This window comes from Crinia signifera, chromosome 4 (assembly GCF_055691185.1).
Source record: "Crinia signifera chromosome 4, ASM5569118v1, whole genome shotgun sequence".
NCBI lineage: Eukaryota > Metazoa > Chordata > Amphibia > Anura > Myobatrachidae > Crinia > Crinia signifera.
Window position 1 is genome coordinate 131,225,671 of NC_139220.1, and position 21,550 is coordinate 131,247,220.

Genomic DNA, 21,550 nt, shown 5'->3' on the forward strand with positions numbered 1-21,550 from the left:
ATATACAGGCAGGGGAAGAAAAAAAAAAAGAGTCACAGGCACAGTCATAGAGGATGGCAGGATTACTTTTTATCATTGTTATTATTTTGTATATTATGAAACAACCAAACAATGTAGCAACCAATTACCATGGGCTGAAATATGACTGGATTTCCATGTTATAATGTACTGAGTGGACACAGCTGATATAGAGACCACAGAGGACTTGACTTGAGATGTGGTATAGGGAGAAGATAGGGAGTGTGGGAGTACAGAGCAGAGAGGAAGGATGGGTGTAGGGAGAAGTGGAGGGTGGGGAAGGACAGGAAGAATGTAGGGAGTATGTACATGGCACTTACTATTAAGCAGGCAGTCACAGACACACAGTGCCAACAGCATTTCAAATCAGTGCTGGTGCTCCATCAGCCAATCAGAAGCCACTGCTGTAGCCATTTCCCCGACTGACTGGCGTTCCCCCACCTCCGATTGGTTGGCCACCGGCCCTGCATTTAAAATGCCTTTGGCTTTTTGTGTGTCTATGACTCCCCACATAAAGCACCATGTATACCCGCTCATCCAAGTGCTGCCTGGCACAACTGCGCAACCATGAATACTGGAATTGGAGGATCTAAATCCCAGGATTAAGATCCTGGCATTTATGGGCCAAACTCTGGGATCCCAGGTGGCATTAAGTAATAACTGGGTTAAAGCAGTGCAACACTTTGCAATGATAAAAATTGTTCAATTCTTTACATTGATTGGAACTAGAGATGACCCAGCTTGAGTATTTAATATTTATTTAAAGAACTTTGCACAATATTGGCCACTTGCTGGCTGCGCAGATATAATTCTGTCTAGCAATGTATGCAGACATACTGTACAGTGCAGATCTGTAGTCTCCTTTTTGTAGTGTTTGCACTGTCCAATCCATGCATTGCCTTTTAAAGGCACAGATTGCTCTCTGTTACTGTGCCTGTAATGTAAGCCCTTTGAGGGTGACATGTAACAAAAACCGCTAGAGCACTTGTGAAAATGACATGGCACAGACACAACATGGTGTGCAAGGCATAGCTAGCACAACCTTGCCACACATCAGGGATTCCATGTACACTAGAATATTATCTTTTCAATCTGGCTGATTGGAATGAAAATCTAGAAATTTTTGGGAGCAGATGACAATTGACCATTTGCTCTAAACATGGAAAACAGACAAAAATAGTCATTCAGACAAATTGGTGAAATCAATTTATGCAGATGACTGCTTTTGTCCATTTTTTTGGCATTTGGGAGCAAATGGTTGATTGTAATTTGTTCCCAGATTTTCATTCCAACCAGCCATATTGGAAAGATAATCTTGTAGTGTGTATGGGCCATAACACCCTGTATTGTCATTAGCCATGTAAATGTAGGCAGTCAATCCAAGACAATATTCAATAAAAAAAAAAAGCAGGGCTGAAAATATGTATGGAACCCTATGCAGAGCACTGACATTTTTTATTGTTTAGCAGACACCAGTGGGAAGTTAGTGTGAAAGGTATGTGCTTAAAGTGAAATGTAATATACTGTAATGTTGTAGTCTGTACATGAATCAGCTATTAATATCATTCGAAAGAAGGCTCATACAGGACATTTACAGTACATAGGATAGGAGAGATGGACATTGTTCTAGAGAAGAAAATAATTTGTACAGTCAATCCCTGTTAGCCTGATGGAAAGTGGTGATATGTCACTGGTTGCTCACCTTTCGGCTGGGCTGTCAATATCTACGTAAGAAATGAGTGGTGGGGAGGACAGGGTCTCTGTAGCAAACACACTGCCCTGTAGCTGTATCCCAAATCCCACAATGGGGTCAGCAGTCAGCACAACTTCTGTACTCTCTGTATGAACAACCTGTCCAGCCAAGCCAACAGTGCTAGATGCCAAGGACACTGCATGGGGAAAACATCAGTGAAAGGGGAGAAATATCAACAGAGAGAAAATAATACACATTACCTAAAGCCGTTTTCTGTTTATCTTTTGTCTCTTCACATAAATACACCTTCTTTACAGAACAATACCGCCATTTTACTCATCAGGTACACAGAAGGGGGTCTACTACATGTCCTGTTTTAAAGACCTCATGAAACAGAGCTGTATAGCGGATATGTCAATATTGCAATGTTTATTATGAGCAGGCCACATTTCTGTAGCAAAACCAGCACCTGCAGTGCACACTGGCACAGACCACCTTCAGTTTACAATAAAATGCTCATGATGAAAAGTCAATTAACAAGGTAATAACTACTAATTGGCATTTTGGTGTTCCAGTCATTCTTTCAATTTACGGTATGTAAAGTCCTCCTCTGCAAATGGTTATACATTAGTGATAATGGCAGTAAAAACGAACGATGACACGTGTTTTCCATTAAGATGAGTTGAGCGCTAACTCATGTGCAATATGTTGTTGCTTTTACAGAAACATCAAACTACCAATATGGAAATCAAATTATTATTTGTGCAGAGTGTTCTAATAAATGTATAGTATTTTACAACTGTGGCCTAATGTACTGATAATTATTATATAGCTTAGTGTTCTCTGTACTACACATAATAGTATGTATAGTTGCCAAGGTATCACCATGGTTCTCAAACACTGGATCCCACTTTTTTATTACTTGGGCCTATATTTTTATTTAAAATCTTTCTATTTTATGTTGTGTGTACACATGGCGAGATTCAGACTATTGGGCAATTTTGGTTAACTGCAATAAGGTTTACTTTAGATTTACACTATCTGGCTATTTGGCCCTAGGCCAAATACATTCTGCAGGCAGTCAAGATAACCTTTCCATGCCTAGTCTATTTAGCCATGCGATACCGATGCTGCGGTGCCCTGCACCGAGATTGAATGCGGCTGAACACTGTGCGATTTTGACTAAATGGTCAAAATTAATAGTCAAAATCGATCACACTGTGCGTAAACAGCTTTAGATGAATTGGAAGATCAAAGCGTGACAAACATTGGTTCCTTGAAATAAACAGACCGGATGTGGAAGGTTAAATGTGACTGGAGAACTGGCCAATACAGCAAGCAGAGGGCAAAGTAAGGAAGCAGGTAGGTTTGCTTAGTTTTTTTTTTTTACTTAGCTAACGTAGTTTATCTTAAAGCAGGGGTTCCCAAACTTTTTTGAATCACGGCACCCTAGAGTATCAGAATATTTTTCAGGGCACCCCTAGGCCAAAGTTTGTTACCAAGAATACATTTTTTTTTTAAATTAAATAAGTTGTCATCCTTAGGTCCAGTTATGTGGTGAGGAACACGATTCACTTCTGTTTCCCCACATATTTTATCATTGGAAGCCCCAAGCACTGATTTTGCCTGTTTCATTGGCCATAAATAATTTTAATTGGTTCTGGAACACCAACCTGAGGCACCCCTGCAAGTGCTCCGAGGCACCCCAGGGAACCTAGGCGCACAGTTTGGGAACCACTGTCTTAAACTATTTATTTTGATTTTATTTTTGTTTAGTATGAATATGTTACAGTCTTTCACTTGATTTTACATTTTTTTATATTTTATTTTTCAAATTTGTTCGTGATATATGCACACACAAACACACTATTTTTTTTTTTTTTAAAAGGCCATGGGACCATGTCCAACAATTGGATTATAATGCCCAGAATGCAGTGCCGAATTTCCCATTAGGCACGCGAGGCACGTGCCTAGGGGCGGCACATGTTTGGGGGCGGCACTTGTATGCTTGTGATAGTACTATCAACCTGAAATGTACCAGTAAGTGCAAAATATACACTGTACTGTACCATATTCCATCTTGAATAGAGTGCAAATGGATTGGACATGCAGACACTGCCCCTGTAAACTGTCCTACTTAGTAAATATGAATACATTATTTAAAAAAAGTCACAGTTGGTGTCTTTTTTTAAATTAATCCATTAAATTGGCTTTTATCAAATGAGGGCTTATAAGTAATCAAATAATACAATTAGGCGGGGGGGGGGGGCAGCCGTTATTGTTGTGCCTATGGGTGCCATCATCCCTAAATCCGCCCCTGCCAGAATGACCAAAACTCGAGTTTAGCTCTAACATCTGCTGCCTTTCAAGGACGCATCACTTGTATAGCTGCCTGGGATCTGATGAGCTATGCAGAAAAGCAATTGTAGTGTGAAAGGCTGTAGGTTGGAGGTGCTCCAACCACTCTATCATGAAGGTTAAAGCGGTTTCATAATTTAGAAGGAATACTACAGTATGTAACTCATACAAAAACAAGATTATAACGGGAACACAAGATTAGAATATTCAAGAATATTTAAAACCTATATAATAAATCACAGTTTTCTTCTTGAGTGCTCTTCACTATTTGTATTCATCTCTTATGAATTGAAAATTATGTTTAGTTAATTATGCATTGTTTAATTGCCAGTATATCTCTGAGACCTGACACATTTATCACACATGACCTTTTCCTGCTACACTTTCCCTATTCTCTTGAAAGGTGTTATAGAAACATAGAAACCTAGAATTTGACGGCAGATAAGAACCACTTGGCCCATCTAGTCTGCCCCTTTTTTAAACCTGTTACCTCAAACCATATTTGATCCTTATTTTTTTGTAAGGATATCAATATGCCTATCCCAAGCATGTTTAAATTGTACTACTGTATTTCTGTTTACCACCTCTGATGGTAGGCTATTCCACTTATCTACTACTCTTTCTCTGAAGTAATTCTTCCTCACAATTCCCCTGAATCTTCCTCCCTCTAGTGTCAGTGCATGTCCTCGTGTTCTGTTGTTCCTCTTCCTGTGAAGAATGTCTCCCACCTGTACCTTGTTAAAACCCTTGATATATTTGAAAGTTTCTATCATGTCCCCCCTTTCCCTTCTCTGCTCTAAAGTATATATATTTTAGTCTTTCCTGGTACGTTTTGTGATGTAGGCCATGCACCATTTTAGTTGCCCTTCTTTGTACAGTCTCTAATGTATTTATATCCTTCTGGAGATATGGCCTCCAGAACTGAACACAATACTCTAGGTGAGGTCGTACCAATGACCTATACAGTGGCATTATTACTTCTTTCTTTCTACTGCTGATACCTCTCCCTATGCAACCAAGTAGTAGTAGTAGTAGTAGTAGTACGATTATTTATAAGGCGCCGCAAAGTGTCCGCAGCGCCGTACATAGCAAACAAAAAAATTACGAGGTAACGTACAGGGTGTGTTGAAAAATACAGTATAAATAGGGGTATAGCTGGTAGAACTAAAATCAGCATCAGTTCAGAAGTAGGTGTCAAAATTGTCGAGGAGACTGAAGATGAAGTAGAGGAAGGGAAGAACAGGACAGGAGCACAGGTGAGGTAAAGAGGTAGGGTGAGTACGTGAGGAAGGAGGGCCCTACTCATAAGAGTTAACATACTAAAAATAGGTGGGTGGACGAACGAAAAACAACAGGATAAGTAGGAACGGAGGGGAATGGAGGCAGGATAGGAGGATCAAAAGAGGTTAGGAGGAGGGATAGGCTAGTCGAAAAAAGTGGGTTTTAAGGGAGCGCTTGAAGGAGGTAAGGGAATCAGAAATCCTGATGGGTGGCGGGAGGTTGTTCCAGTGCAGGGGGGCAGCGCGAGAGAAGTCTTGGACACGGGAGTGGGAGGAGGTGATTAGGTGAGAGGTCAGTCGGCGGTCAGTGATGGAGCGAAGAGGACGGAAGGGAGTGTGGATAGAGATCAGTGAAGAGAGGTAAGGAGCGGTGGAGGAGGAGAGAGCCTTGTAGGTGGTGGTGAGGAGTTTAAAGAGAACTCGGAAAGGAATGGGGAGCCAGTGAAGAGATAGACAGAGGGGGGAGGCGGAGGTAGAGCGGCGGGAGAGGAAGATGAGCCTAGCAGCAGCGTTAAGAATGGATTGGAGAGGTGCGAGGCGGGTGAGAGGTAGCCCAGAGAGAAGGATGTTGCAGTAGTCAAGGCGGGAGATGACAAGAGAGTGAATGAGAATTTTGGTCGCGTCAGTGGAGAGGAATGGTCTGATGCGTGAGATGTTGCGTAGGTGAAAGCGGCAAGACTGTGAGAGAGCACGAATGTGGGGGGTGAAAGAGAGGGAGGAGTCAATGATAACACCGAGGCAGCGTGTTTGGTCGGTGGAGGTGATCTCGGTTTCACCAATACTGATGGAGATAGTGGGAGAAGATGGGATGTTCGGGGGATGGAAGATTAGAAGTTCAGTTTTAGCCATGTTTAGCTTCAGGAAGCGTTGGGTCATCCAGGCTGAGATGGCCGTGAGGCATTCGGAGACCTTGGACAGGAGTGATGGGGATAGGTCGGGGGAAGAGAGATAGATTAGGGTATCATCAGCATAAAGGTGGTAATGAAAACCATAGGAGCTGATGAGGGTGCCCAGAGAGGTGGTGTAGAGAGAGAAGAGGAGAGGGCCAAGGACAGACCCTTGGGGAACACCGACTGGCTGCGGGGTAGTAGGAGAGGAGGAGCTCGGAGTGGAGACGGAGAAGGAGCGATCGGAGAGGTATGAGGTGAACCAGGAGAATACCGTGCCAGTGATGCCAAAGGAGCGGAGGGTGTTGAGCAGGAGAGGGTGGTCAACAGTGTCAAAGGCAGCCGACAGATCAAGCTGGATGAGGATAGAGAAGAGGCCTTTGGATTTAGCCGATATTAGATCGTTAGTGACTTTGGTCAGGGCAGTTTCAGTGGAATGTAAAGGGCGGAACCCGGATTGGAGGGGGTCGAGAATGGAGTTAGCAGTAAGGTGGCTTAGGAGACGATTATAGGTCAGACGTTCTAGGAGCTTGGAGGCAAAAGGGAGGAGGGAGATGGGCCTGTAGTTGGATGGAGAGTTGGGGTCCAGATTTGTTTTTTTGAGAATTGGGGAGACAAGAGCGTGTTTGAAGGAGGAAGGGAAGATCCCAGAGGATAGGGAAAGATTAAAGAGGTGAGCCAGGTGAGAGCAGACTGACGGACTGAGACGACGGATAATATTGGAGGGGATAGGATCGAGCGGGCAGGTGGAGGGAGAAGCGGATTGAAGGATAGAGTGGACTTCAGCAGCAGTGGTGGGGTAAAATGAGGACAGGGGTTGGAAGGAGGGGAGTGGGGATGTAGGAGGGGAGGAGGGAGAGGGTGAGGTCATGGCAGCAGTGATGGCAGTCCTGAGAGAGGAGATTTTGGTTGAAAAGTAGGTAGCAAAATCAGCGGCTACGATGGAGGACGGAAGAGCTGGAGGAGGGGGGGAGAGCAAGGAGTTGAAGGTGGCGAAGAGCCTGCGGGGATTGGATGATTGGGAAAGGATGAGGGACTTAAAGTAGGATTCCTTGGCCAGAGCAAGGGCAGAGCTGAAGGAGGAAAGAATGAATTTGAAATGGAGATAATCCGCGAGGGAGCGTGATTTCTTCCAGAAGCGCTCAGCAGTGCGAGAGCACTTTTTAAGGAATCGGGTGATAGGCGAGTGCCACGGTTGGGGGTTGGAGCATCGAAGGGGGATAGAGGATGGAGGGCAGGCAGAGTCCAATGCCGAAGATAGGGTGTCATTATAGAGGGAGGCGGCGAGGTTCGGGCAGGACATGGCGGTGATTGGGGCGAGAAGAGGACACAGCGTGTTTGAGAAGGCAGCAAGATCAAGTGTGTTGATGTTATGCCGTGAGACAATGCGCTTGGGAGGGGGAGTGGGAGAGGGGGAAGCAGTGAGGGAGAAGGAGATGAGGTGATGGTCAGAAAGAGGAAAAGCCGAGATAGTGTAGTCAGTAAGGGAACAAGAGCGAGAGAAGACGAGATCGAGGGAGTGTCCTTGGATGTGGGTGGGAGAGGTAGTCCACTGAGATAGGCCAAGAGAGGAGCAGAGAGAGAGGAGTTTGGAGGTGCCAGGATCAGCGGGGTTATCCAAGGGGATGTTAAAGTCACCAAGAATGACAGATGGCAGGTCAGAGGAGAGGAAGTGTGGGAGCCAGGCGGCGAAGTTGTCAAGAAATTGGGAGATAGGGCCAGGGGGGCGGTAGATTGCAGCAACACGGAGGTGGTAGGGGTAGTATAGACGGATAGAGTGAGACTCAAAGGAGGAGAAAAGAAGAGAGGGTTCAGGGTGAATGACACTGTGGGTGCATGAGGCTGAGAGGAGAAAACCCACGCCGCCACCTTGGCGACCGTCCGGCCTGGGAGTGTGAGAGAAAGAGAAGCCACCGTGGGAGAGAGCAGCCGGAGAGACAGAATCAGAGGTGGAGAGCCAGGTCTCGGTGATAGCAAGGAGGTGGAATGCTCTAGAGATGAATAGGTCATGGATGGCAGGGAGTTTGTTGCAGATGGATCTGGCGTTCCATAGTGCACAGGAAAGAGGGGGGGTGGGTTGTGTATTTATGTGGATAAGGTTTTTGGGATTGCAGAAGCGAGGGGGGGTCGTTGGGAGGGTGGGGGTGCGGGGGCGAGTGGTCAGGATAGGTATGGGATGGGAGGGGGGAGGAGCAGTTGGAGAAAGTGAAGTTGAGAGATTAACAGCCATGAGGAACCGAAGGTGAGAGGGTAGGTTAGTGAAAGCAGACAGAGGGATTTGGGAGGACAGACAGCGTCTGTAGTAGATTTGCGAGGATGTGGTAGTAAACAGAGTGAGAGAGAAGGTGACAGGCAAGGAACTACTGTCAGAGAGGAGACAAGTGGGTAAAATCAGGTTGATTGAGTAATCCAATTAAGTATGAAACAGCAACAAGTGAGAGGATGAAGGGAACAGAGAAGGTCAGAAGTGAGGCAAATGTGAGCAGGCGTGAAGAGGGAAACAGAGTGCAATAAATGTGTGGCAAAGATAAGAGAAGATAATAGTGAATGAGTAAAGTGAAATACAATGTTGGAAAAAATATAGATAAAAAGAATTAAATGTCAAAATTGAGCAACAGGTTACAATAGGATAGAAAGAAGATGAATATAATACAATAAAATAGAAGATGAAAATTTAGACTGTGTTCAAACTCACCTTTTTCAGTATTCTAACTCACCTGCTTCAGTTTCCAACTCACTTAAGTAATCAAGCTTCACTTTAGTAATGCAAGCTTCCCTCTCAATGAGCACGCTCCCAAATGAGCTCTGCCCCTCCTTATATAGTATGTCAGTCAGCTGTTACACTCAGCTCCTCCCCCTAATCTCTCTTAACACCTAGATTTAGCTCCTCCTCCTAGTATCAGTTCACACCTAGTAACAATACACTATACAGATACAGGCACAACCAAAATCACACTCAGATTTCTCCCTCAAAATTACAGTCTCTATATAGAAAGACAGATAAAGAATACAAGACAGAATGCAAGATAACTCACCTGCTTCAGTTTCCAACTCACTTAAGTAATCAAGCTTCACTTTAGTAATGCAAGCTTCCCTCTCAATGAGCACGCTCCCAAATGAGCTCTGCCCCTCCTTATATAGTATGTCAGTCAGCTGTTACACTCAGCTCCTCCCCCTAATCTCTCTTAACACCTAGATTTAGCTCCTCCTCCTAGTATCAGTTCACACCTAGTAACAATACACTATACAGATACAGGCACAACCAAAATCACACTCAGATTTCTCCCTCAAAATTACAGTCTCTATATAGAAAGACAGATAAAGAATACAAGACAGAATGCAAGATAACTCACCTGCTTCAGTTTCCAACTCACTTAAGTAATCAAGCTTCACTTTAGTAATGCAAGCTTCCCTCTCAATGAGCACGCTCCCAAATGAGCTCTGCCCCTCCTTATATAGTATGTCAGTCAGCTGTTACACTCAGCTCCTCCCCCTAATCTCTCTTAACACCTAGATTTAGCTCCTCCTCCTAGTATCAGTTCACACCTAGTAACAATACACTATACAGATACAGGCACAACAAAAATCACACTCAGATTTCTCCCTCAAAATTACAGTCTCTATATAGAAAGACAGATAAAGAATACAAGACAGAATGCAAGATAACTCACCTGCTTCAGTTTCCAACTCACTTAAGTAATCAAGCTTCACTTTAGTAATGCAAGCTTCCCTCTCAATGAGCACGCTCCCAAATGAGCTCTGCCCCTCCTTATATAGTATGTCAGTCAGCTGTTACATCTGACTTGCCTTCTTCATTGCTTCATTACATTGCCTACCTGCTTTTAAGTCCCCTGAAATAGTGTTAAAGCTCCTACTGCTGGAGACAGTGATTCCTATACTGTATGTATACAAATACAGTATTTACATCATACTGGAGACATTCATCAAACAAATCATTAATAATAGCTATCTTGCCTACATCCTAACTAAAGTGTATGTATGTACATATGTAAAGACACTAATACTAAATTACTTCACAAAGAAATGAAAGAATCTATAACCTTTAATACACAATTAATATAGGTGTCTTTCATAGTTGTGATAAATACAATTTAAAAATGTTAAATCAAGAGAGTCATTCAGAATTTAGTACTTTCACACAACTGGTGCAAAAAAAAAAACAACAAAAAAAACCCCATTGGGCCTTACTGGGGGGATATATAAGACTGCTCATACGCCATTGTATACCACAATGGCATGTTTAAACTAGTAAACAAAGAATAAAGGGGTGTTTGTATTTAATTAAATTTTAAATTGAAAGTGAGATTGGCAAATTTAATAACATCCCTGACTTGTGTATAAAGTATGGCAAGCAATTAATGCAACTTAAGCATTACTGTTACTGGATCAGCTGTCAAACCTCATGGCAACTCACTGTTTAGGAGTAAGTACACACATTGGGTGAAATGTATAATACCTTTTAAAAAGGACATGTGGAGAAGTTGGCAATAACAACCAATTAGCTACTAAGGGGGGTATTCAATCCCAGGCGCTATTTCCAACAGGAGAAATAGCGCCCACCACCTATAAAATGTTGTAGTTTCCGACAGCATTGAAGGCGGATCTCGACAAAACAGATCCGACTCTAAAACCAGCCGGATCTGTTCTGTCGGAAATGGCCATGGATTGTCGAATTCACGGCCGTTTCTCAACAATCCACGGCCGTCTTCGCTGGCACGCCCCCTCTTTGATACTCGATAGGTGGAACATTGAATTCCACCTGCCAAGAAACTGTCTAGCCGGGCAAAAACTGGCCAGGATTCCGACTGTTGGATTCAAGTTCGAACACCCAATATGTATCTTTTATCAAGTGTATTCTATAAAATGCTAGCTAGAAGCTAATTGGTTACTACTGTCATTGTCTACACCTGTTCTCTTTATAAAATTTGTTGCATCTTTCTTTTTGAATCTATTGTTTATTTTTATCAGGTCACATCTGAACCATTGTATGACCTATTTTACCAGAAAACTGTATGTCAGCAGCTTTAGCATTGAACCAGTAATTCAGCTGTTGGATATTTTTGTTTGGTTATTCTTATTAAGTAGTACATCTTATCTCATACAGGCTTCACTTAACCCTTATGCAGGCACTTAGTTGTCTTGAAAAGCCGCCATATTCCATTATTAGGAGAGGAATTGCTACAAACAATGCACAATCACAGGACTCTATCATTGCAAAATGACTTACATGAACTTTTAAAGTCCTTCTTCTTCAGTCTACGCCTCATCAGGGTCCCCCGTGGGCTGGTAGGGTATAGGCTGCGAGGGAGGGTTCCCGTATTGAGCGAGCTCAGGCTGTATGCACTCATGGAGGTAGGAGAGAAGGACGAAGATACCAATGCTGCTGCAAGAAAGAGTCTACATAGTACACAATGCTCATAAATTCCTTGCCTGACCTGTGACAACACTGCTAAGCCGCCAATCACTGAGCACCTACTAAAAGCCTGTACTGCACAAAAACACCCTGCATACCTTTATAGAAACAGAATGCAGTTTACAAAATTTGTAGAGGATGTGAAAGTTATTTAGGACGTGTAAACATCCAAAAACAGAAGAGTGACTGCAGTCACAATTTCTATGCAAAACCTACAATGTCTTCAAATCACGGCTGACACGGCGTGGCTGATACAAACACACTCACTACAATGGTGTGCTGAGTCTGAACAGTATTTGTCATTGTTGATACTGTATATGTTTTTTTGTTATAAAAACTTCAATGCAAAATGGTTTTACTTGTTAACATGAACAGCGAGTACGTCTAAAAAAGCTGAACAAACTCTAAACAGAATAAATAATATTCCATGACTTATTACACAGCTTGTCAAATTATGTTTTACTGCTTTGAAGAGAGAATTCATGTTGTTCTTTTACAAACCCCAACCTACGTAGGCATCATAAATAAAGCTGCCATTAATATTAACTGTAGTTAAAGCTTTAACATTTTGCAGCAATTTTCAATGTTGTCAAACAATTTATATTACTTGAAAAGCATAGAAAGTGCGTTTCTTCCAATTTAGACATTGCATGGATAACATCAAAGAGAAGCGCTCAATCACAGTCCCTTAGGAATCTCTCTAATGTACCCGGCTATGATAATTTCTAATACCATTTTTCATTTGGAACGTTTCATAGTTAGAACTGATCTAGTACATCTGTTCTGCACGTCATGCCTACAAAGTCATTTATCTAAAGCATCAGTATGAAACGTCGGCAAGCAACACTGCTGTCATTAATGAGCTCTGAGTGATGGCCGCCTACAAGTGTATGCATTATGACATGCAGCTTAAACATGCTCAACACAAATCCCCCTGCGGGCTCTATAGATATGGGCAGAAGGAAGAACTAGTGACTTCTACATTAAACATCTTTCTCAATATCTCAAAGTGTCTACTGAAAAATATACATGACCAGTTCCAATGTCTCCTACTTATTCAGTGATATAATAGTGGGGAATGTGTACTACCTTGGGCTAGATGTGCTAAGGTTCAAAAGGTCAGTGATAAACAACCAGCTCCTAACTGCCATGTTATAGGCTGTGCTTGAAATATGACAGGAGCTGATTGGCTGATAGTTTATCAATCTCCACTTTATCCCTTTTGAAGCATAGTGCATCTGGCCGACTGTCCCTGCTACACTTTCCTTTTACAGACCATAATGCATTAAATCTTATACCAAGACTCATCTAAGCAGCAATTAGATTCTTAACTTTCACGGTTAGAAGTGAAGGGTGAGAGACAAAAGCAATGCCTTAATGCCTGAGATGGGAAAGCATGAGTAAGAGCGAGGGGGAATAAAGGAAGTGGCAGAAAGTAAGGGTGGCACATTACGAAGGAGTTTTTGAGGAGGTGGTTTCTGGCATTTCATGGCTGGCGTCCTGCAATGGTCAGGGTGGTAGGTGTTATAATGTTGGTAGGTGAGGCGGCGGTGGCTGTTGGCAGAGCTGTCCCATGAAGGTTGCCTTTCGCTGCTCCTTTGAACCTTTACTGCCCGCATGAAGGGATGACAGGAAATCAGGAAAAAGAAAAGAACCAGAAAAGAGGGAAAGGTAACTGAATTTTAATGAACAAAAGTGAAGTGAGAGCAGTTAAGCAAGGAATTAAGAAGCATCACGACCTAAGCTGCCAGCACTCAAGCATTACATAAGGGGATTGCACAGGACAATTAAAGTACTACATATATTTGCTTTTAATGATCATTTCTTATTGAATAAACATTCCAGGTCCTGGAAACCTGTGACTACATTGATGGTAATCATACACAGCTGTGGGGCATATGGAAAGCAGTACTGACCGCGCTATACTGGCAGATACTGTACTTGTACAAACCTTTGTTGACAGTGACTGTATATTTTTATACATATGAACAACTGTGCTTCCAGCTAATCTAAGAGACCATCAAGAACTCTGGACATCTCTATTATCATTTTCTTTTTACAGTTAGCATATTTTTGTCATTTTTTATTACTATACTAGCATTTATATTTTTTAATGCGATTATTTCAATATGGTAGGAATAAGTGGATACTTAGATTTTAACAATATTTAAAAATGATTTGGCTTTTTAGAGCTTCCGTGCATTGTGCAAGAGAATGGACTTATAAATCTAAGCTGTAAAATCTTTTGGAAAGAAAATTGAAAAAGAAGACTAAGCTACAATAGAGTGTGAATTGGATATTAGAATAATTTGTTTTCACATGCACACAGCCTTCACATCTCAGAGAAGCTTTCTGCTGCTCAGTTTACAGGCTATGAATCCCAGAAGGTCAAATGAATAGAAAAGCACATTCACACTTTGCAGGATAACGTAAAAAATAAACAAGACAAGACAACAAAGATACATGCAAGATAACCTTTCCTCTAGCTTCTAGAGATCTCCTGCCAACATGCAGTATACAGTTACTTTCCCACCCCACTGGGCTCTGCCTTGTGTAACTCAGTCTAAGAACAGGCTGAGAAATGTGTCTTAATCAAAAGCAGAAGAGTCTTGTCATAAGCCTACATGTAGCCACTGGTCTGTGACTGTAAAGTCCCAAACATACGGGGGGCACCTGGCTGTTGTGCTGAGTGACGTGCTTCAGCACGAACGCTCAACACACATCGTGGCTCTGTGCTGAGCGCCCAGTGTTTATACCCCTTAACGTCTATACTAATGGACGTTGCGCCTAATTCAGCATGGATGTTAATGTGGAGTATTCACAATGGACTGCGAGAAAAAAAAAGCAGCCACCCAGACAGAAAGAGTAAACGCCCCTTATTCAATTGTGAGAATTGTGACTGGATTGCTAATCGCAATCTATTTGCAAACACATGCACAATTCCCAAATCATTGAAGCATTTTTGCATTTTTTGAGTAGGTCTGAGGCTTCCATTAATCTGCGCCCGAGACGGGGTAGAAAGTGTCATAGATGACATTCCAGACCCTCCTTGATAAATGCCTGGGCATGCCTGCGTTTTTTTTGACACACCGAGAAAATGTCAGGTTTCCACCCCAAAACCCAAGCTCCAATCGCATTGTGTTTATGATCCATATAGATTTTCAGTGTCTATTTCACCTTCACACGAGGAATGCGTACAGCACATATGCACAGTCATAAGATAATAGCTTCATTTGCAAATTCTCGGATTACAGGTCCATGGTGAATTACACCCTTTGTTCTGCCACTGCACAAGAGTAGGGGGTAAGTAATGCTAGCCCAATCTTCTGCAATGGCTCTTAGAGAATACTGTGTTAGTGGTATTGACATAGTTCCATTGTAGAAGTTTTCTAAAACATTAGATATCGCCCAGTATGAGCACCACAAAACATTACAGATCATCTTACCGTGATCTGATCCTTTCAGTGCCAAGCGTGTTTGATGGTATGGAAGAATCTCTAGTTTCACATGTTCAGAGGTACTTGCTAACAGTTGTGTGGCTTCTGCTAATGTGCAATACTCCATGCTTGTTCCATCCACAGACAGAATGTGGTCCCCAATATGAAGAGCACCACACCTGAATAACACCACCATAAAAATGAGCTGGTTAATGTCTTGGTGCGAAATAAACAACAAAAATGTTCACATAACCAGTTTTTACTACTTTATACCACATGTTTATACAGGTTGAGTATCCCGTATCCGAATATCCCTTATCCGAATTATTCCGAAAACCAGACATTCCAGAAAGTGAAAAGAAATAATTTTTTTTGTTAAAAACTCACTGGGGACATTTGTAACAGCACTACTGAGGACATGATATGTAACTGGCACTATATATGTACAAGAACATGGTTGCTTGGCATTCAAATTCAATATCTGAGATAGTACACAAACTTTTTTCATGTTCTTGAAACCTTGTTTTTTGAACAAATAAAATATATTTGTGTGTATTTTATGTGGTAATAAAATATATTTGTGTGCATTTCATGTGTTTGATGTGTTTATACAACATAAATGCAAGATACTTCAAAATACATCATTGAAATATTAAAATATTCTGAAATACGGAATAATCCGTTATCCAAAATTCTCCTGGTCCCGAGCATTTTGGATACGGGATACTCAACCTGTAATAACACTTAATGACCCCATTAATAATTAAATAAACAGGTACTTATGTAGTAACTGGGCTGCCGATTTTGAAATCGGGTCCATCGCATCGCATCGCACCCGACCATATCGCATGCGATGCGATGCGATGGACCCGATTTTTCCATAGGATTCAATGTTAAAATGGACTGAGTCCATTTTAACATAGAATTCAATGGGAAAAGGGGTCCTTTTCATACCCCTACTATCCAAGTGGGCATGGAGTTGGATATAAACCTGTGGCGAGCGTAGCGAGCCACCAAGCCCGAAGCGTGGCGAGCGTAGCGAGCCCCGCGAGGGGACACAGAATACCGTCCCCTCGCGGGGCTCGCTTCGCTCGCCACGCTTCGGGCTCGGTGGCTCGCTACGCTCGCCACAGGTTTATATCCAACTCCATGCCCACTTGGATAGTAGGGGTATGAAAAGGACCCCTTTTTCCCATTGAATTCCATGTTAAAATGGACTCAGTCCATTTTAACATTGAATCCTATGGAAAAATCGGGTCATCGCATCGCATCGCATGGTCGTATGCGATGCGATATCGCATCGCATCGCATCTGATTGTATGCCTTAACTTAAGGCATACAATCAAAAAATCGGCAGCCCAGATACTACATAAGTACCAATAAACATTATTAAAATATTTATTACGAGTCATAACAACAAATATTCTGTACCTGAAGTATACCAATATATACTTTACGATCTATTATATTAACCTATGACACTTGTTGGATAACATATCAAGTGATTGTAATGTATTTTCAATGATGCCTCAATGCAATAAAAAAATCTTTATTACGTAAATCAAAATATTGTATTAGAACAAATCACAATGAGTGTATGAGCTACAATGACATGAAATGACCACAATGACTAAACCCTATTTTTGGGCAGTTAATTAGGGCCTCATTCATCGGTAGAGACTAGATCCCCTTTAGTCTTGATTACAGGATGTGATGTTCAGTTGTCAGATGCCCTCACAACGTTTTTTATTTTATCTATAATTCACGTAGGTGTAGGTTATTTTGTTTAATTTTAGCTGCATTGTACCCTCGCGGGCTCACTCTGCTCGCACACTTCAGGCACGGTGGCTCGCTTCGCTCACCACAGATTTATATTCCCCCATCAGGTATACGTGGACCAAGGGCATGATGGGCAAATTGTCAGAACTGAAGGGGATCTAGACACTACCCTCATTTCATCTACTTTACCGGTGCCACCAAGCATCTTTTTTCACTCAAAATGTGCATTTTATCTGCTTGAATAAAAACACTCATGGCAACAACACTACTTAGCCAGATAGCACTGTTACATATGTTACATTTATACATCTGCATCTACGGAGTCTGAGTTTGTGTTTGAAGTGCTAGGATGTAGCGGCAACAGCTTTTTCTATAACTTTGTACTTCATAAAATTCCTGTGCGATTAGATTTGCAGCCAATGTCTCTAGTACACTTTTGCTGCTTCTACTACATAAATAAAATGTATAAGAAGCTTAGTGGCACCAGGAGTCTTACACCATATCATGTACCAAGGCTATGTGTATAAGTATATGTCTGCAGAGACCAGGCACAATAAAGAATTAGTGAATACTTTGTGAAAGTTCATGTCTTAAATGTACAATAATTACTGAAATTGGAGTCCGATGTCACCATTCTTTGACCTTTTTTTTAACTGTTTTGAAATATTAATTCTAAACAAATTCAAAACAACATTCAGGGCAGTATGTACAAATCAGTAGAAAACCGAATCAAGATCTTACCTGTCCGCAATACTCGCAGATTTAATCTTGTCAATAACAATGACCTGTTTGTTGCAGTACATCGAGGTAGTTAGTGCTACTCCAAGGTTGGAGCCTGGAGTTTTGGCAACTTCAACTAGTAGCGGACCAGAGGCTGTAGACACAGTGTCTGTTGAGTGGGGAGAAGGGGGAATCGGGTTACTTTTTCAAATCCAATTAAAGGTTCATGATTGCAACAATATCTTAGAGCATAATCAATGCCCTCATGTCCATAGGCCTTCAGTGCTCCACCTTCCAGTCATCTGTGCACAGAACATTTTCCCTGAACCTGACACAATCCTGAGGCAAACATATCATGACCTTAGTAATGTAATGGCTTTAAGCAGTAGCAAGTTTCCTAAGGTTATTCTATATTAAAACTATTAGGACACATACACCATGGGCATTTCTCTTGGGGGTTATTCTGCTGCTTTTAAAGCTAGCCAAAATCATAGAGAGGCCAAATATTGCATCTGATATACATGTTTACTAGGATTAACTAGATAATGGAGAGTGGGTATAATTATACTAGCCGCAATGGTTTCTAGTCACAGCTCAGTTTACATGTATTGTACATGTATTTGAATGTAGTTAGAAAATACAGTATGAGCAGTCGTTAGTTATGTGTCCTATTATAACAGATGAATAAAGAGTTCTATAGGCACACATACAGAACCAAAGACGACCAAACAAAAATAATAAACCTTCAGACTGTAACCATTGAAATATTAGTTTCTAGATGGCATTACAGGTAGTAGGGGATGACTGAGAGGTGAGTGGTGCAAGGAAGAATCAGTAAGAATAAGGGAGATTAATGGCTGACAAAGTTTACTACCAGCTGGGTTTGTTTAAGGAAATGTTGGGGGAACGGCAACACAGTGGAAAGGATTACAGGATAGGTGTACAGGGCCAGATTCTAATGTACTGTAGTTGGTATTGCACAGCTCCAGGGAATCAGCTGTACAGTGCTGTACAAGTAAATATCAAATGCTTTAGGAAGTCAAATGGTCCCAGTTTTAGAATGGTCCCAGTTGCAGTAGTATGTCCCCATGCTGCGGCTAAGGGGGACTTTGAGTAACCACATTTTGCACATGCTTAGACCCACAAATATCTGATTAGTAGAAATCCAGATCTGACCCATAGTTGTGAACTGTGCCATGTCTCTTGTGCATGGAAACTGAAATCACAGTTTTTCAATACTGATTAATTGTGCTGTTATTCCTTATTATGAAACCACGGATCACTATTCATATTTCTTGAATTGAAAAAAAGTTATATTACAAACAAATTACACAATATAAGTGTGGTGAATCAAAGTCCAACTAGACAGGACATCAGACACTCTGAGCATTGTAAGGGACCTCGAGGTACTCCGACATAACCATAGCTTTGACCTGTAAAACCATAGGTCTTCCTAATATCACAAATGGCTGTAAAAGATGACCTTTAGAAGAAAAAAAAATGAAGTGGCGTTGGACGAAGCTGCACAGACAGCAGGCTACAGAAATTAATCCATTTTAAAATAAATCAGACCTAAATGCTCTCTGGAAGCAGATGTTGTCAAGCTCAAATTATAAAATAAATTAGCCATCTCATGAGAAGAGATTATTACTTAGAAGACATCATGCTGAGAATGTGCATGTGAAGCATATTGTGGCGTTTGCAAGTGTTTATTCTATTAATTTAATTGTACTAATGAATGGGGCAAAAACAGGTTCCTTGCGAGAATGGTGATCAAAGAGGGCTCCCTAATCCAGACTCATCCATGATGATTAATATATTGGGGCCTACACAAAGCGATTTAGGGGCATTTTCTAAGCAATCTCACTAGATCATTTAGATAATGCCCTTACATCACTTTGTGTGTAGAGGCCATAGTGATAGCGATGTGTGGCCGCGAGCGCCACTATCACCAGATATATCGTGCTGGATATTAATCGGTCAGGGCCAGTGTTCTCACCGGAGAACACGGACCCCAGCAACCAGTGCTGATACATCGCTCAAGACAGTTCTTTCATGTGTAGGCTCCTTAAGTGTTGGTGTGCTTTTTAGAATGATTAGAGGGTAGATAGGCAGATAGACCCATTAGTCCAGGCCTGGCCAACCTGTGGCTCTCGAGATGTTGTCAAACTACAAATCCCATCATGCATTGCCACAGTTTTGCTATAAGGGAGTGTTAAAACTGTGGCAAGGCATGCTGGGATTTGTAGTTTCACAACATCTGGAGAGCCAAAGGTTGTCCTGTCCTGCATTAGTCTATAATACAGATGTGACCCTATAAGGTTTTAATTATTGTACCCACCTTTCCTGAGAAACCATTAACATATATATAGCCTACATGAATATAATCAAGTGTAAAGCACATATTTACCTACAGTATGTCACCTTACTATACAAACCCTTAGGTACTGTAAGGTATTGGAATATCCTTATGGTTTTGGTATGCCAAATTTTTATTTACTCCACAGTAATGCCACTAACCTAAGACCTACTGTATACTGCTGACCACTGCAAAGCCACCCTAAAGTCATACAATAGTTTATCACCAGGGCAGGCAGTCAAATGGAGGAGACAACAGAAAACACAGGCACATATACTGTACTGTAAAGCTGCTTTCACATCGCATAAACGGCATTGACCCGGTAATGTGAAACGTTTTAAAAAAATGGGTCAGACAGCCTTAACCCCTTTCACACCGCATAGCTTAAATGGTATATTACCCATTTAAGTGCAGTCTGAAAGGGGTATTACCATTTCAATGCTGTTTTTTTCCATCACAAACGTGCAGGATCCTGCTTTTAACACGTTTCAAAATACCATACCGGCAAATTGACAATGGAGCTTTCACATTGCAGCGGTCCCGGTTTTAAAACGGTAAAAAAACAGCAATATACCGTGTTAAAGCTGCAATGTGAAAGGGGTATAAATGCGCAATGTTTCCCTCTGCCCCTCATGGTGCTTCAGCAGACTGGACACTGCAGATAGTATGAGAGCGTACTAGACAAAATTCCTGATTCCCCACTTGGTGTTCTCTCCTTTACCAATAAAGATTATGGCAAATAAAAGATTTGCCGTTTTCATTTTCCCTTGTTGCTTTAGAAAACTAGCTGTATTGAGTGTGGTTGTTAAATCATCCTTGAACATGGCTTGCAGACATGCCAATGTTTATTTCCCTGACAATACCCAAGTAAACAAATACTTCCTTTCAGAATGTTTATAGGAACACAGTTCCATTTTATAGGAACACTATTTCCCTGAGAACTAAAAATTACATTATTGCAGGTTGATTTCCACTGCAAGCAAATAGACAACCACATATATCATTGAATGACTGTAGCATATAAATATGATATAATGGGTCTTAAAAATTGTACCATTAACACACCATGTAAACAGCCCACATTAGCTTGTCAAGAAGAAAATATGCTTTAATTACAGCACTGAGGAGGTTTGGCAGCAGTCGCGCAAAGTCGGGCTGGTACTTGGTACAACAAATCTGTGGCACCCTTAAAGCAGGATAACCGCGGTTGCTCATTATTTCATCATTAATGAATTATAGTGCAATTAAATTCCATGATTGTACTTATTACTAATATTGAATTGGAAAATCAGGATTACCCACAGCAAGTACAGTATTCACTCTCCTCATGATTAGATATTATGAGATCATACCTGTATAACACAATGGGGTATATTGAATGCCGGGGGCGAGCTGTGACAGCGAGCACTGCTGCCTGCTTGCTGTCACAGCTCGCCCTGTCAGTATTCAACTGCCCCCCCCCTGTATACGCTGATTTCCCCTCACTCCATTTTTGGAATGAGGGGGAATTGGCATGTGAAACAGAAACAGCGAGACTCGCGGCTAAATGCAGCGGGCTCCTTGCATTAGCCATGAGCCTGTTTGG

General features: G+C 41.7%; 1 protein-coding gene across 16 annotated transcripts in view; it reads right to left on the reverse strand.

Moving 5' to 3' along the window:
* Positions 1 to 21,550, reverse strand: part of GRIP1 (glutamate receptor interacting protein 1) — a 483,847-nt gene that overhangs the window by 49,968 nt on the left and 412,329 nt on the right. For 10 of the 16 annotated variants that reach the window (XM_083182482.1, XM_083182490.1, XM_083182476.1 and 7 more), the window contains exons 8-12: positions 17,628 to 17,775; positions 15,117 to 15,286; positions 13,124 to 13,279; positions 11,485 to 11,640; positions 1,721 to 1,907 (exon numbers count right to left, since the gene is read on the reverse strand). In XM_083182482.1, coding sequence (XP_083038608.1) covers positions 1,721 to 1,907; positions 11,485 to 11,640; positions 13,124 to 13,279; positions 15,117 to 15,286; positions 17,628 to 17,775 — 817 coding nt within the window. The remainder of the gene's footprint in view (positions 1 to 1,720; positions 1,908 to 11,484; positions 11,641 to 13,123; positions 13,280 to 15,116; positions 15,287 to 17,627; positions 17,776 to 21,550) is intronic. The other 6 variants (XM_083182475.1, XM_083182479.1, XM_083182486.1 and 3 more) reach the window with 3 other exon arrangements.